Below are 13141 nucleotides of genomic sequence, written 5' to 3' on the forward strand. Positions count from 1 at the left end.
ATTGGTGATGGCCAGAGGTGGTGAGAGGAGACAGAGGAAATGGATGAAGGCAGCCTAAAAGTACAGACTCCCAGTTATAAGGTAAATAAGTTGCCAAAGAAAGTAAAACCTCCACTTTTACCTCACACCATATGTAAAAGTGCTTAGAGATGCATCATAGACATAAATATAAAATCAAAAGCCTTAAACTTCTGAAGAAAACATGGGAATACCTTTGCAACCTTGGAATAGACAAAGGGTTTTTAGATCAAAAAAACAATAGTAATTGGAGTTCTCAACATTAAAAATGTTTGCTTACCAAAAGATAGCTTTACATAAATGGATAATGTAAGTCACAAACTGAGAGGAAATATCCATAACACATATATTGGATAATGCACATTTTTCTGTATTTTTCTAGTGAAACATAGCTAATATGCAACTTTGTGTTAGTTTCAGGTATATAGAAAAGTGATATTCTTTCCCAGATTCTTTTCCATTATAGGTTATTACAAGGTATTGAATATAGTTCCATGTGCTATACAGCAGGTCCTGTTATTTACCTATTTTATATATAGTAGTGTGCATAGGTTAATCCCAAACTCCTAATTTATCTCCCCCCACCACTGCTAAACCCTTTGGTAACCAGGGGTTTGCTTTCTATGTCTGTGAGTCTATTCCTGTTTTGTAAATAAGTTTATTTGTATCATTTTTTAGATTCCATACGTAAGTGTATCCTATGATATTTGTCTTTCTCTGTCTGATTTACTTCACTTAGTATGATAATCTCTAGGCCCATCCAAGTTGTCGAAAATAGCATTATTTCACTCTTTCTCATGGCTGAGTAATATTCCATTGTGTATATACCTTCTTTATCCATTCATCTGTGGATGAACATTTAGATTGCTTCCATGTATTGTAAATAGTGCTGCAGTGAAGATTGCTGTGCATGTATCTTTTCGAATTAGAGTTTTCTCCAGATATATGCCCAGGAGTAGAATCATATGGTAACTCTATTTTCAGTCTTTTAAGGAACCTCCATACTGTTCTCCATAGTGGCTGTATCAAGTTACATTCTCACCAACAGTGTAGGTAGGCTCCTTTTTCTCCACACCCTCTCCAGTATTTGTTATTTGTAGACTTTTTAATGATGGCCCTTCTGACCGGTGTGAGGTGATACCTCATCGTAGTTTTAATTTGCATTTCTCTAATAATTAGCGATATTGAGCTTCTTTTCATGTGCCTGTTGGCCATCTGTATGACAATGCACTTTTATCCAGAATATATTTTTCAAAATTTCTACAATTTTATAATAAAAGAAAAACAACTCAATTTAAAAAATAGGCAAAAGAGTTGAACAAATGTTTCAAAAATAAAGGTATATACCACTAAGCACATTAAAATGCTTAACATCATTACTCTAGGGGAATGCAAATTAAAACTACAATGAGAAACATAATATTCAATTTAAATGAAGGTTTTAGAACTGTCAAATCTCACTTATAGAAATAGAAATAGGAAGAGTAGTTGCCTCGTGTCGGGTGGGGATTGATTGGAGCAGCACTGGAGAAATTTAGAGGGATATGAGAATATTCTACATCTTGATAGGACTGAGGGTTATATGGGTGTATGCACTGTCAAAACTTATCAAATGTTACATAAGTACATTTCAATGTGTGTAAATTATACCTTGGTTTTTCTAATTACCAGTGTTTGGGCTGAACCCTTGACGAATTAAATCAGAATATTCAGTGGCACGATCCTGGGCACCAATATTTTAAAGTTTCTCTGGTGATCCTAGTGTGCAAACTTGAAAGCCTCTGGTGTGGTTTCATGCTCTGTCTGTAACCTCCATTTGTAGCCAAAGAATAGAGGACTGGCTAAGAGTTTAAAATAAGTTCTGGAAGTTAGAATTCCATAAAATGATGGAAGTATGTAGTATCAAATTGAAAAGTATTGCTTCATCTGTCCATGGAGATTAACTTGGGATATAAGTGGAGAAAAAAAACAGGTGGCACCAAAGCCATCAATTGTTCCTCCCTGCTGGCAATGAGATGCCAGAGAGGCAAAGTATGAGGTGGAGCAAACATACCAAGGCCTCTGAGTTGTTCTCTTTTCCTAGGTGGAGAGAATTATTTCATACAGATGTGCTGATAATGCTGAACAAAGAACTGTGTGGCTGGGTACATGGAGGTGTGTATGGTGGATGAGAATTGGTGAAGCACAGGTATATTTCCAGGGCTCAAGAAGTGCAGTAATGGAATTTAAGAACAAGTATTTTCTACTAATGTCTTCATATGTACATAAGTATTTGTCAAACCATGTGTCCTGATTTTTGGTTTGGTTCCAGAAATGTGAATGAAGCACATGCAAGAAGATAGAGAATCCCCAGAGTACTTTCATCATGGCTGACATCCAAATTCCCCTCTGCCATGAGTATCTATTGATATAGTACATCCTAGCTTAATTTACATTGGTAAACATAGAGTATATTATATGACATTGTGATGAAAACTTACTTTTTTTTTTCTATTCCAGATATTATTTCATGGAGTGTCAGTATCCTTAGTTAGCCTGATTGTCAATAGATTTATTTTGCCAATGGCAGTTACTAAACTCGGTAAGCCCTGCAAATTCATATTCTGAGTGAAGAGAAAAATATTACAAACATGCTAAAGAATTGTTAATAATGAAGAAAGAAGCCATATAAATACAAATCAATGGTGTCTAATTGAAGAGGAAATTGGATCTCTATGTAAAGTCATATGAATTGTTTAGGCCAATAAGCTTGTTAGGCCAATAAGCAATAATCTTGTACCCCAGTGTTCATTGTAGCACTATTTACAATAGCCAGGACATGGAAACAACCTAAATGTCCAACGATAGATGAATAGATAAAGAAGATGTGGTACATATATACAATGGAATATTACTCAGACGTAAAAACGGAATGAAGTTGGGTCATGTGTAGAGATGTGGATGGATGTAGAGTCTGTCATACAGAGTGAAGTAAGCCAGAAAGAGAAAAACAAATATCATATATTATTAACACATATATGTGAAATCTAGAAAAATGGTACAGATGAACCTATTTATAGGGCAGGAATAGAGATGTAGACATAGAGAACGGACATGTGGACACAGAAGGGGAAGGGGAAGGTACAACGAATTGGGAGATTAGGTTTGACATAAATACACTACCATGTGTAAAATAGATCGCTAGTGGGAACCTGCTGTATAGCACAGGGAGCTCAGCTCTGTGCTCTGTGATGACCTAGATGGGTGGGATGGGGGGCGGAGTGGGAGGGAGGTCCAAGAGGGAGGGGATATAGGTATACATATATATAGCTGATTTACTTCATTGTACAGCAGAAACTAACATAACATTGTAAAGCAATTTTACTCCAATTAAAATAAAAAAGATTACTTATTTACATTAGTCCAGTTTAAGTAAAATTATACATTAAGTTTATTCAGTTATTTGACAAATTTTTGTTAAGAGCCTCTTATATGCCAGTCACTATTCTAACTGATAGTGATGCATTATGGAGACAAGAAAGATTTCTGAGTTGATGGAGCTTATGTTGGAGAGAGGAGAAACAGGCAGTAAACAAGTCAAATAAGGTAATATCAGAGAGTCATTTTTGTATAAAAATAAACAAACCACATATAAATAAAATAGAAAACACAACAGGTAATAGATTCCTGAGGAAATTAGAAAATGAGTGTGTTCAAGGAAAGAAGGTAAGATGCTGGGACCTTCGAGAACAATGCCAATAGTGAAGGAAGTCCAGATGGGAGAGGTAGGGAAAGAGTTAGATAATGAAGGACCTTGAATTTTAAGATTTTATTCTAAGGGATAGATGGATTTCTTGGTTGGTTTTAAGCAAGTAAGTGTAATTTTATGAATAAGGTCCTTAAAAAGAAGCACAGGCTCCGGACGCACAGGCCCAGCAGCCATGGCTCACGGGCCCAGCCGCTCCGCAGCATGTGGGATCTTCCCAGACCGGGGCACGAACCCGTTTCCCCTGCATCGGCAGGCGGACTCTCAACCACTGTGCCACCAGGGAAGCCCTCCCCTACTTTTTAACAATTGATAAATTGAAATCTAAAGAGTTAAAAGTTCTTGTCTAAGGTCACATGGCTTGATAATGGCAGTTAAAGAACTAAAAACAAATTGCTCTAATGCTTTTAATCCATTGTATTCTTAACTGCTTTATCACCCTTTCTTGTTACACGCAGAGTTTTCATTCATATGGCATTTTGTAACCAATCTTAAATTTCATCTTTATGGATAATATTGCACCTTCATCCTCATATTTGCAATAAAATCTTTTCTTCCATTTACTTTTTTTTCTGTTTTTATTTTCTGAGCCTTAACATAGTAAAATGGGAAAAACAGATTAAAGAGGTAAAATTCTGCAGTTTATCAGATGTTCTACTTAGTAGCTAAATAAACCTAAAATTCTTATTGTGGAGCATCTGTTTACTTGCACTGAGAGCAGTGAACATTTGTTCATGGAACATTATTGCTTTCCAAAGAAACTTCTATGGCTCAGAAAAAGAGAATTTGTGTCTGGTAGTAAGATTCCTTCAAACATTATTGAGGTCTGGAGATATATATACATACACACACACACACACACACACACACACACACACACACACACACACACAGTTGATCCTTGATCAACATGGATTTGAACTACGCCAATCCACTTATAAGTGGATGTGAATTTTTTTTAATTAAAAAATTTTTTAATATGTACTTCAGTATAACATGAACCTGCTTATTGAATCTGAGGATGAAGAACCATGGATATGAACGGCCAACTGTAAAGTTATATGCGTGGAGGGTTGGCACCCCTGACTCCCATGTTGTTCAAGGGTCAAATGTATACATCTGGAGATAAATAAATATATACCATAAATACTTATATATATGACCTTATGTATAGGTGGGAAATATATGTATATATCTACACATACACTGTGTACATATATGTATATGTATATCTATACCTCCTGCATATACCTCCTACACATCTATATGTATATGTGTATATTCTATATATATTATCAAAATGATGATGTCTACTATTTATAAAATGTGTTCTTTGTATCAAAGGTCTTCATGATGTCACATCAACAAAGTATAAATCACTGTATTATACATTTCAACACTTTCAAGAACTAACCGTATCTGCAGCCTCTGCACTCAAATTTGACAAAGATCTTGCTAACGCAGATTGGAACATGGTTGAGAAAGAAATTATACTGCAAAACCCATATGCAGTAAGCAAGTAATATCTTTTGTTTATTCCTTCAAAGTGGATATGATTGCCCTTAAATAAGTATAAATGTTATAAATATTAATTCACAATTCTTAGGGAATTTTGTGACCACTATGGGGCAAAATAGAACTGACAACCCCTTTGAGTATATCAAGTATGTATTGTAAATTCAAAAGAAGGACTAGTGTATTGGAGCAGCCTTTAAAAGACAGCATAAAAAGAAGATACTGAGCCCTAGAAAATGGCTAGTTTTTTTACTGGGCTGAAGATGGACAGCATTGATTCAGTGTTTATTTAGGCTATTATATAGCCAAGTACTTGCTAGGCCCTGGTTTATGGTTAATATTACTTTGTAATGTAAAACAAAATTCAAAGCCAGTGTCATACGATTAGATGTGGTGAAATGTCACCTCCTGCTTCTGAGATATGCTTTAGAATCTCCATGGTCAGACTTCTAATTCATATATGAGTTCATAATTCATCAGCAGTCATGAATGCCACAAGGAGAAATAATAAAAGTTGTCCTGGTATCTGCTCAAGGCTTCTTCTGGGTTGCCGTCTCCTATATTACGTCCAATTTTCATTGCAATGTTTTTCTGCATCACACCATATGAGGGGCTAACTTCTATGACTGTAGACATAAGATAATTGGTTGCTATGAAATAGGATTTCTAAAACTCCATTTTAAATCCTCTATGGTGCTTGAAGCTCCAGATCGGGGCCCAGAATCAAGCCTTGTGTCTGCAGGAATATTGCCAGGATTTCTGGATAAGAAAAGTACCAAGTCAAATCTAAGGATTTTTTATAGTAGCTCCCAATATCTGATTGTGGCCTTTTGTTAATCTGGCTGCATCAGAATCACCTGGAAAGCTTATTAAAAAATACAGATTGATTTCCCAGCCTCTACCCAGGAGATTCTGATGCAGATGGTTTGAGGAGGGTCCCAGGAATATATATTTTTAATCCATTTACCCAGCTAATTCTAATGCAAAGTCAGGGTTAAGGGCACCACTCTGGTATTTGATCTGTCTCAGAAGGCAGATAATTAAACAACTACATTCTCCTCTTTATGATGCTGACATGAGGGATATTCTAGTGTTATAGATAGAACATTGGCTTTAGACTCAGAAAATCTGGGTTCATATCCTAGTTTTACCACTTAATAAATGCTTTGTGGTCTTTATATAAACCTTTTATTTTATCTAAGCTTCTACTTTTTCATCTATAAAATGGAGTTATCCATATACCCATCTCCTAACAGCCATGTTCACTTTTTATTCTACCTTAAGTGATTAGTTTAAAGCAGTGGTTGTCACACTTTAGCTGTAGCAGAATCATGGAATGGGTTTGTAAAAACATAGATTGCTGTCCCATCTCCCCACAGTCTCTGATTCAGCAGGTCTATGGTGGGGTTTGAGAATGTGCATTTCTAACAATACCCAGGTGATGCTGCTGGTGCTGGGGAACCACACTTTCAGAACCAGTGGTTTAAAGTGTGATCAGAAATGTAGTAGCTTTTATAAACTTTTACCAATGTCATGCAAAGGTAAAAATATGATATAACTCCTTCCCGCCAAATTGGCAATTATTTTACCTTCTAGATGACTATGCAAACAATGAGAAAACTCATCTGAACATTTTTCTGTATCTAGCAAAATTTCTATACTTTTTTAAACCAAAATGGTATGTGAATTGCTTGAGGTTTATGCTAAACAATATGTTAATGTTCATGTATTATTTTTTGGTTTTGATTTGTGTTTTATTTAGTTGGGCCAAGAAGAAACAACAGAACATCAAAAAGTGAAATGTCTACACTGTAACAAGGAAATAGATGAGACCCTTAACATTGAAGCAATGGAGCTGGCCAAGAGGCGTCTCCTGTCAGCACAAATAGTTAGTATTTTATTATACGCTTTTTAAATTATTGTCCTATCATTTATATCATTTGCAAATATTTTTTCCCATTCAGTAGGTTGTCTTTTCGTTTTATCAATGGGCTCCTTTGTTAAGTTTAATTAGGTCCCATTTGTTCATTTTTGCTTTCGTTTCCTTTGCCTTAGGAGACAGATCCCAAAAAATATTGCTACGATTTATGTCAAAGAGTGTTCTGCCTATGTTTTCTTCTAGGAGTTTTGTGGTTTCCAGTCTTACATTTAGGTCTTTAATTTTGAATTTATTTTAGGATGTGATGTGAGAAAATGTAATCTCATTCTCCTACATGTAGCTGTCCAGCTTTCCCAACACCTCTTATTAAAGAGACTGTCTTTTTCCATTGTACATTCTTGCCTCCTTTGTCATAGATTAATTGACCATAGGTGCTTGGGTTTATTTCTGGGCTCTCTATCCTGTTCCATTGATCTACATGTCTGTTTTTGTGCCAGTACTATACTAAAAAAATTAAAATTAAAAAAATTAAATTATTGGCTAAAATTATACTGAAAAGTTTCTCCCTTGCTTAAGACATCTTGGTTATGCTCACCTGCACAGCTTAATAGATTGTTTACAAAGGCAAAGGGAAGTTTGGCATTGTCTTAGGAATCTGCTTGACTGCAAAGACAAAAAAGAAAAGGACAAAAAGAAAAAGAAATCCACTCAAATTAGCTTAAGTAGAAGGTGTTTTTTTTGAGGAACTTGGAATTTCACAGATCCCAATGGCAGGAATTACAGCTGAGCTCTACCACCAGATGCATTATGCAGTCATTTCCATGACACTGCCTATATCTGGACCAAACCAGTTTTTCCTGAAAGAATACCACCAAGTCCACTAGTAACTGCAGGTATAGGTTAGTAGGTTTTCATATCAAATCTTGGGTAAAAATTAAAGAAATTCTGTAGCACAGCAGCATATAGGACTCTGTGAGGAAATGCTAATAGCCCAGTTACCATTTTCTATCCAGGTCAGAGACAGAGTCTTGACCAGTTGCCATGACTCATCCTCTCAAAATGTTCATGTTGGGACTTCCTCACTGCCTGTGGAACTGTCATGCATTTCTTAGCTGTTCCATGCATATAGGATTCTGCTTGCTCAGTCTAACTTGGGAAGTGGAAGATCTTTAGGGTATGATTATTCCCTCCTCAGAAGTAGTCCTGGCAGACAAGCTGAGTCACAAAGACAGGTTTCCAAGGACCTAAATAACTTCTTTAAGCAATTGAGCCAGTGCCATGAAGGGTGAACTTATGCCCATATCATGCTTTGTTCCACCAGCAGATTTTATGAGATCATGTCTTTGAGTCACTTCCAGATTTTTAATTTATTTCAGGAAAATATAGTATTCAGGAACCCTTAAAATCAATGCAGGAGACTCCATTTTTAGTCTTGCTTTTATTATTAATATGATATGTGACTCAGAACATATTCTTTTAAGTTGTTATTCTCCCCATCTGTAAAAGGGGAAATTATGCTACCTGAATGACCTCTTAGATTCCTTCCACTCATGATAGCCTGTGTTTTCTGCAATATATACTTCCTGTAACTTTTTGATTTATTGCCTTAAATGGTTTTTTTTCTACTATTATATCTTCATTGATTTTGTGCTGTGTGTTAGGTCTTAATCCAGAAATCCTATTTTTCAAAATATATTGGATCTCTCTGTTCTATTCTCCAGATCTTCATCTCACCTCATATATTTTTAGCCTTTCTTTGTTCTAGACATATTTTCATGTGTATCTTAGCTTGTTGATTTGATTTCTGAAATCTCAATGTTAATGTTCACTGCTCCCTACAGTATTAATTGGTTATTGCAGTTTTCAAAGCTCTGAGAGTTCTTATTTAAATCTCAGCCAGCTCTTGTTAACGGGAGCAATATCTCCTCCACTACTGTATGTTAGAAGAGGGGGACTTCCCTGGTGGTCCAGTGGTTAAGACTCCACGCTCCCAATGCAGGGGTCCCGGGTTTGATCCCTGGTCAGGGAACTAGATCCCGCATGCATGCCGCAACTAAAGATCCCACATGCCACAAGGAAGAACCCACACGTGGCAATGATGATTCTGTGTGTGGCAACTAAGACCCAGAGAAGACAAATAAATTAATTAATTTAAAAAAGAAAGAAGATGAAGCACAGCATGGTAAGACAGTGGCACAAGAGAGCAGCACAACATAATGGGGGAAAAGAGAGGCAGGCTTTAAATTCAGAAAGAACTGAGTTTCCAATGTGATCTTGAGAAAACTGCTCAACTCCCTGAGGAGCCTCATCTTTCTCATCTATGCAGATTTGTATACCTTCCTCATAAAGCTGTTGCAAGAATTAAATAATTTTCTGTAAAACATAAATTATTATGTTAATTCAGTAGTATATTAGAGAGTTCAGAGATGGCAGTTATTGTTAGGAATCAACTATTCTCTAAATTCTTCTTACATTTTGGTGTGAAGGATCACTTAAGAGTTAACATTTTTCTAGTATCTAACTGCTTTGTCATTTATGTCGCTAAGCTTTCATGAGCTCCATATGACTTTCGGCTTTCTTATTTCCCCCACAAACTACAGTGCTTATCTTTGAGGATACTGAAAATATTTTAATTTTACATTATTTTGCAAGTATTTTAATGAAGTTTAAGGAGAAAATGATACTTTATTGAATTCCTTTCATTACTGACAAATAACCTTTTGACCTTTCATCCTTAAATCTAGTTCTGCCCCTTTCTAGGATCCCCCAAGAGCAAAACCATGTTTAGATGTCCGTAAATAATTGTGCAGACAGAATGTCTTCTATGGAACCAGGAATCTTTAGTCATATCACACATCCCAATTTAGGAAGTTGATTCTCAACAATGTTCAGCACACAGAAGCCGAGTGGGTTCTCAGTATATGGACTGAATGAATGAATGTCTGTGTTCTGCACCACAGGAGCAGTTCATTTCATGCTGGGAATAGATAGGAGACAAGAGAGTTCTGTTGTCAAAATATTTGGGGAAGTGGAATTAAATAAAGATATAAATCAGAATCCCTTACTGTAGAATTTCTCAGAGTCTTTAATATTCTAATATGCATTATAAACTTTTAAGATGGGGATACTTTGCAACAGTTCCCACACTTATTTGGCCACAGAACTCCACTTATTTTTGAAAACCTAATTAACATCTAGAGGAACCTAGTTTCCTGCATAACCATTTTCATTCCACCCAAAACTCAGACCTACCTTCTGCACTGACCTCATGGTCTGGACTCCATAGAAAAAAAATTTTTTATATATAAAGATACTAGATTATTTGGGGATTTTGACTTCTTTCTCACAGGTTATTTTTCCATAAAGAAAATAATATATTGTCCCTGTTACCCATATTATAGAATGATTTGATTCAACATTTCTTTTAGGCAAGCTACCAGAGACAATACAGGAATGAGACTCTGTCCCAGAGTGCAGTCCAGGTGCTAGTAGGTGCAGCAGGAAGCTTTGGTGAGAAAGGAGAGTAAGTATATTTTCAGGAGAAGGCTTCCATCCTAAGCCACTACATTTAGGAAATTGTGCAAATGAGTTTCTCGCTTTTGTCCGGTAACTTGAGATCATCCAGTGTTATGCGTGCAAGCCACTGCCTGCTCTCCACCCCACAACCAGGTCAAATCACTTGCTTCCAGTTTCCCAAACTTGCTCCACTAATCCACACCTCTGTGCATTTGAACCAGCTGCTGCTTCTGACTGAGATGCCCTTCCTTTTCTCCTTTTGCCCACCGCTGCAAAGCTAAGCTGTGGTAAACCACTCCTCCTTCTAGGCTACTCAGATACCTCACTGAGGTCAAAGACTTCCTTAGTCCTTCCAGGCACATCTTCCCAATGCACAACCTTTCCTGATATACTCATAATGATTTCTTTAGATGCAAGCCTCCAGAGTCAGCAATGAGTTCCTCAAAGTCAGCATGATAGGGAGTACCCTCAGATCATCCCCTGTGGAGTGTATGACTGGGAAGAGGGACGAGTTAAACTGCAGTGCAGTTGCGACAGTGACCACCCAAAACCCAGACATACCTTCTTGTTCTAGATCTCATTTCTGGTACCACAGACACCAAAATTTCCTGCTCAAGTGGTCCTAAGCTTATTTCTAGGATTGCTTGGGCCTTTTCCCTCATGTCATGATCTTACAAGCAAACTGGGCCCTTGGTGTGCACCCCTCAAACCTAAGACATGTGCCGGCCTGGTGTCCACTCACATGCACTGGCTTGAGATACAGTGAGAGATAAAGTTTTGTGTGGGAAGAGAAGCGCCAGACACTAGAGCATGCTCTCACTGCAGTGTGCGTTCAGATTTTCAAAGAGCCTAAGAGTTTTAATTTCAAGCCTCGCCATGCAAATCATTATGACATTATCTTTCCATATATGGTGCAAGTCCTCCACCTGCCCTCTTGCTCTAGGGCCCTCAAATGCTTAGGGGACCTGAGCGGTGTTAGTGAAGTAGAGGGAGAAGGCTGGGCAGATGTGATCAATTTAAAACAATATGATTCATACTTTAAAGACAGATGCACTATGTACAGCAGAAGTTTTTAAATGAATGAGCAAATGACATGCTGAAAAGTAGTATCACTGCATTGTCCAGGAGAGGTTAACATATGTAGAATACATATAAAACAGTACCTATATAGAGCAATTCAGCCCACCACCTTGATTTTTCCTCTAAAAACCCACGAAGGCAGAAGCAACATATGCCTCTGAGGACCCAAAGTAAATGGGGTTAAGGTTTGAAAGGACTCGTAGTGGGCAACAAAGGCAAATTTTGAAACATATATTACATTTTCATTCATACGTGCAAGAGATAAATATTGAATACTGATGTGTGCAAAACTATACGCCAGCACTGGGGAATATCAAGATCAGTGAAATGGTGTTCAGATCAGAGAACTTTCTCTTAATTACACTTGTGCTCAGTGCTTGCTGCTTTGCTGTGTTGCTTTGGAGTTGATTTCACCATCTGCTGATCATTCCTATCCATAGCCCCACCTGTTGGGGTAACCTGCAGCAAGAAAACAAGTCTAAAGATAAAAACAGTAGGGGGTTAAATAGAGGTACCAGGACCAGTGCTAAGTGCCTGCGTAATTGCCTAAGAAGCAATACTTTGAATATAGCTTATATTTATTGTCTTGTGTCAGACACAGTTTTAAACATATTACCCATTCAATGTCATAAAAATCCTATAAGTGCTATTATTATCTTTATTTTGCAGGTGGGGAAAGTGGGGCACAGAGAGATTAAATAATTTACCCAGGGTTATTTAACTAATGAATTACAGAGCACGGATTCAAAGCTATCCTACCTCACTATCCAGTTAGAGAGATCATACTCTTCTCCTAAATCAGGTCTAAACAGTGAATATGTTGATATAAAATAGGAACTCAGGAGCCTGAAAAACACAGTAATTTGGCCTGTAAAATATCACACACATTGATATCACAGATGTTTAGGATTCATAAGAACTTGTGAAATGATCAAGTCTTAGCTTAGACATTAATTCCTTCAGGAAGGTTTCCTGATTCCCCAAGACTATATTCAACACCCTCCTTTGTGGGTCCAGAGTGTCCTCTTATTGTCTCTGCAGAATGCTTACTACACTTAACTGCAACTGTTTTTTGCATGTTTTACTCCACTAGTCTTCTGGATTCTTGAGGGCGGAGACCAGTATCTATGGTTTACCCCATGCATTTATCAAGCATAAAAGGTGCTCAATCAAATATTTTAAAAATCAGAAATGAATCAAGTCATATATACATTCATGATTTTCTGTGTAATTACCACATTATTATATTGAATCACTGAGAACAGAATAACTTCCTTCTTTTTAATTATATCAGTATCCCTGTAACAGAGAAATTGCCCAAATTTTAGGGTGAGAACATCATAATCCATAGGAAGAACAAGGTCCACCTTTGTACTTAAGTCACCAAT

At 36.9% G+C, this 13141-nt stretch overlaps 1 protein-coding gene across 1 annotated transcript in view; it reads left to right on the top strand.

The window, feature by feature from the left end:
* The window catches only part of SLC9C1 (solute carrier family 9 member C1), a gene marked incomplete at its 3' end in the record, with an annotated part of 96588 nt that overhangs the window by 40788 nt on the left and 42659 nt on the right, over positions 1-13141 (top strand). Inside the window, exons 10-13 of the mRNA XM_079705265.1 lie at positions 2518-2599; positions 5108-5274; positions 7041-7166; positions 10586-10680. Of these exons, the coding sequence (XP_079561391.1) occupies positions 2518-2599; positions 5108-5274; positions 7041-7166; positions 10586-10680 (470 nt within the window). The remainder of the gene's footprint in view (positions 1-2517; positions 2600-5107; positions 5275-7040; positions 7167-10585; positions 10681-13141) is intronic.

This window comes from Hyperoodon ampullatus, assembly GCF_949752795.1.
Source record: "Hyperoodon ampullatus genome assembly, chromosome: 5".
Classification (NCBI taxonomy): domain Eukaryota; kingdom Metazoa; phylum Chordata; class Mammalia; order Artiodactyla; family Ziphiidae; genus Hyperoodon; species Hyperoodon ampullatus.